The 4,460-nt window shown below is 46.5% G+C and overlaps 1 protein-coding gene across 1 annotated transcript in view; it reads left to right on the top strand.

Moving 5' to 3' along the window:
- The window catches only part of Nqo1 (NAD(P)H quinone dehydrogenase 1), a 14,774-nt gene extending 10,467 nt beyond the window's left edge, over nucleotides 1-4,307 (top strand). Inside the window, exons 4-6 of the mRNA XM_029480809.1 lie at nucleotides 156-269; nucleotides 1,825-1,926; nucleotides 3,868-4,307. Coding sequence (XP_029336669.1) covers nucleotides 156-269; nucleotides 1,825-1,926; nucleotides 3,868-4,173 — 522 coding nt within the window. The 3' untranslated portion in view covers nucleotides 4,174-4,307. The remainder of the gene's footprint in view (nucleotides 1-155; nucleotides 270-1,824; nucleotides 1,927-3,867) is intronic.
- Nucleotides 4,308-4,460: the final 153 nt, after the last annotated feature.

Here is a 4,460-nt window from a genome sequence, read left to right as displayed (position 1 = left end):
CAGCTGAGCTGATATGCTTTGTGTAATTGTGTGTGCGGGCAAGAGAGAGAGAGAGAGAGAGAGAGAGAGAGAGAGAGAGAGAGAGAGAGAGAGAGGAGAGAGAGAGAGAGAGAGAAAGAACGAACCGCGATCTGACTTCTTGGTCTGCCCCACAGTTCCCGTTGCAGTGGTTTGGGGTGCCCGCCATTCTGAAAGGCTGGTTTGAGAGAGTGCTCGTAGCAGGATTTGCCTACACATATGCTGCCATGTACGACAACGGTCCTTTCCAGGTAGGTGAACCATTGGCCATCTCCTGAGTAGACTCTGTCCTGAGAGTACAGATGGACTCTTAAGACCAGGGAGGACGCATTGTATAGCTCTTATAAATCAAATGACAGGATGGATTGGACTTGTTCAGTTTTTTTTTTCTACATTTACCTATTTTATGTATGTATATGAGTGTTCTTTCGACAGGATGGTTTTTTCTGCTCAATTCTTTTTTATATTTACTTATTCTTTTATGTATATGGGTGCTTCGCCTGTTTATATGTCTGTGTACCTCACGTGTGCAGTGACTGAGGAGTCCAGAAAAGGGGGTCACATCTTCCTGGAGTCACAGGACAGTTGTGAGCCACCATGGGTGCTGGGACTGAACCTGGGTCTTCTGAAGAACAGCCAGTGCTCTTCACCCCATCTCTCCAGACTGCTCTTTATGCCTGTGTGGGGGAGGGACACATGCCTGCCACAGTGTCTATGTGGAAGGCAGGGGACAAGTTGCAGATGGGAGGTCAGACTCAGGTTGTCAGGCTCGGTGGCAAGTGACTTTACCAGCTAAGCCATCTCACCAGCCTTTGGACCTTGTTTTAAAATGTTCCAGAAAAAACAAAAAACAAAAAACAACTTGAAAAAGCAAGTGTTGAGGGGATTAATGAGTGGCTGGCATAGGAGAGGGAAACTAGACTTCAAGCTGTTTGGTAGATTTTATTTTATTTTATTTTATTTTTGTTATCCTTGTCTCTTCGTGCTTGAGATTTTTCCGTAGGAAAAATCAAAATGGAAAAATCTAACTGACTTGGTTGGTGACAGACACCTGAACTCCCATTTGGGTGGGAAAGGCCATCCTCAGCTACTTAGTGAGTTTTAGGCTAGCTTGGGCTACATGAGATCCTGTCTGAATAAAATGTAAAACTGAAAAAAAAAAAAGAATCTTTGTTTTTTGGAGGCCAAATAGTGATAAGAACTATCTTGTGACTTTTATTTTTAAATAGATTTTTAAGCATCCATTTATTCTTATTTTATGTACATTGGTGTTTTGCCTGCATGTATGTTTAAAATGAGGGTGTTAGATTCCCCTGGAACAGGCATTATAGTTGTGAGCTGCCATCTGGGTGCTGGAAATTGTATCTGGGTCCTCTGGAGGAGCAGCCAGGGTTTATAACCACTGAGTCATCTCTCCAGCCTCGACTCTTTTTAAAAAGTAAATTAATAAAAATTGACACAGGGTCTTATGATGAAGCCCTGGCTAGCTTGGAACTCACTCAAGAGAGACCCACCTCCCTCTGTCTCCTGGGCACTGGGGTTAAAGTCGTGAGCCACCATACCCAGCTGTCTCCTGAAGTTTTGAGTGAGTTGATTTGTGCTGTAGTCACGGCTATCCACAGCCACATGCTGGTCCCAGCTACGGTTGGAACATGTGCAGAGTCATGCTGAGGTGGCAGAGGACCTGAAGCCTGAAATAATAGCCCTGATAGGGTGGCTTCATTTGTCCTTCTCCCCGGGGGCCCCCTGTTCATTAACTCACTGGGACCCAGGAGAGGGGCGGGTGACACTTGTTTTCTCTTTCAGAATAAGAAGACCTTGCTTTCCATCACCACTGGGGGTAGCGGCTCCATGTACTCTCTTCAGGGTGTCCACGGGGACATGAACGTCATTCTCTGGCCGATTCAGGTAGCTCCTTCCAGAGGAGTTTGTTAGCCGAGCGTTCCTCGGAGTCCAAACCTCCAGACAGTAACTCAGAACTGACCCAAGGGGTGAGGAGAGCAGCCAGGGAACAGGGCAGCCGCTCCTACGTTTCCTTCAGGAGCTTGTGAGATGACCCAGGGCACACGGTCAAAGTCTCTTCTATCTGCACCAGGGCCTCAGTGTGTGCAGCCACGGCCTTGGCTCTTTCCAGTCTTCCTGGAATTATATCTGTAACCCCAGAATATTTTAATAATTAAAAAAATGTATGTGTGGGCGTGCATGTGTGTGCTTGTATGTATGCGTGCGTGTGCACATGCATGTGTGTGCCTGTGCGATTGTGTGTGCACGTGCACGTGTGTATCAGAGGTCAACTTTTGGGAGTCGGCTCTCCCTTTATATCTTGTTGATACCAGGATTTCCTTGGCTTTTGTAGTACTGTGTGGTCAAGGCTCACTGACCTTGAACTTCTGGGCAGTTCTCCTGTCTCTGCCTCCTATCTTGCCTCTTGGCATGCTGGGATTGCAGATTCATGCTGCCGCATATATTGGATTTTCTGAGACAGGGTTTCCCTGTATATCTGTCTTGTAACTCACTCTGTAGACCAGGCTGGCTTCAAACTCGGAGATCCACCCACCTCTGACTCAAGTGCTGGAATTAAAGACGTGTGCCGCTGCCACCCAACTGCATTCACTTTTTTACATAGGTTCTGGGCTCTCTCTCCATCAGACTTACAAGGCTGGTACCTTGACTCTACTCGCTGAGCCATCTCTCCTGCTCTTTTATTGTTTGTTTGTTTGTTTGTGTTTTGGGTTTTCCAAGACAGGGTTTCTCTGTGTAGCCCTGGAACTCACACTGAAGACTAGGCTAGTGACGAACTCAGAAATCCACCTGGCGTGCACCATCACTGCCCGGCAAGACCTTTTATTGTTTTAAGGTGGGAGGAGGTTCATATACAGTCCCAAGGTAGACTTGAACTTGTGGCGGTTCTCCTGCCTCAACCTGTTGGGTGCTGGGTTTAAGGCATGGACAGCCATATCTGGCTCCCCGGGACAAGAATCAGGTTCACCGAGCTTGTCTCCGAGGTGGGTTGGACGCTGAGGAGTATGTCCACTCAGGACTGGAGGTGCAGAGGAGAGCGAGCAAGACTGGCGCTGGAAAGACCATTTGTGCAAACTGAGTTCATCATGTGGAGAGGCAGACAAATGCGCATCCACATGCCCTCGCATGAGCCAGAGCCAAGGAGCAAATGCTCTCCCTAATGTAATACAATTTCCGGCTCTTTTTGGCAGAGGATCCAGGTTGGCACAGTTTCAAGGTTTTTACTCATTCAAGCTCCGCCAAGGAGGCTAGGGAGGGAGGGCAGAAGGTAAGAGAAGGACCTGTGTCAATTCCCCAGGGCACCTCAGATTGCATATTCTCCCATTGGCAAGCCCAACTCACCCTCTTAAAAGTTTTTTTTTTATTTAAGTTTTATTTTTATGAGTTTTGCCTGCTGTTTGTCTGTGTACCGTGTGTATGCAATGTTCGTGAAGGCCAGAAGAGTACATTGGATTCCCTGGAACAGCAGTTACAGATGGTTGTGAGCCACCACGTGGGTCCTCTTAGTCACCAATGCATCTCTCAAGCTGCAAGTTTTTTGTTTTGTTTTGTTTTTGTTTTTGTTTTTAAGATTTCTATTTATTCTTTTTATTGTTGTGGGTATGTATGCTACGTTTATGTGAGTGCCCACAGACGTCAGAAAAGATCATCTAATCCCTTAGAACTGGAGTGACAGGTGAGTCTCTCCATCTGGATGCTGGGAAACAAGCTGGGTACTCTGAAAGAGCAGTGAATCTTAGCTCTCCACCCCGCAGATCAACTTCTGATGCCCGTTTACAGTACGGACTTAACTCCTGTGACTTACTTCTGTGTTCTGTTTCTCCTCAGAGTGGCATCCTGCGTTTCTGTGGCTTCCAGGTCTTGGAACCTCAACTGGTTTACAGCATTGGCCACACTCCACCAGATGCCCGCACGCAGATCCTGGAAGGATGGAAGAAACGTCTGGAAACGGTCTGGGAGGAGACCCCACTCTATTTTGCTCCAAGCAGCCTGTTTGACCTAAACTTTCAGGCCGGATTCTTAATGAAAAAGGAAGTTCAAGAGGAGCAGAGGAAGAACAAGTTTGGTCTCTCTGTGGGCCATCATCTGGGCAAGTCCATTCCGGCCGACAACCAGATCAAAGCTAGAAAATAAGGATTTTTTTCCTAACATATAGTTAGACGCAGCTTTCTTTTTCCCCAGCTTGTCTGACTTGCTTTCATTTTTTTCCTTTGCTCCACAAGGATGGGAAAAGGAGTAAGCTTGCTTTATGCTTTTTTTTTTTTTTTTTTTTTGATAGTTCTTTTTTTCGGTTTTTTGAGACAGAGTTTCTCTGTGTAGCCCTGGAAAATGAATGAAGTCAGATTAGGGGCCTCAGGGGGAGGTGCAGAAGCGAGCTGGAAAATACTCTTCTAGGTCATTTATGCAATATACGCCTTTTT

The sequence above is a fragment of the Mus caroli genome, chromosome 8, assembly GCF_900094665.2.
Source record: "Mus caroli chromosome 8, CAROLI_EIJ_v1.1, whole genome shotgun sequence".
In the NCBI taxonomy this organism is placed as follows: Eukaryota; Metazoa; Chordata; class Mammalia; order Rodentia; family Muridae; genus Mus; species Mus caroli.
Note: the sequence above shows the minus strand (reverse complement) of the source record. Positions and strands in the feature narration are given on the sequence as shown.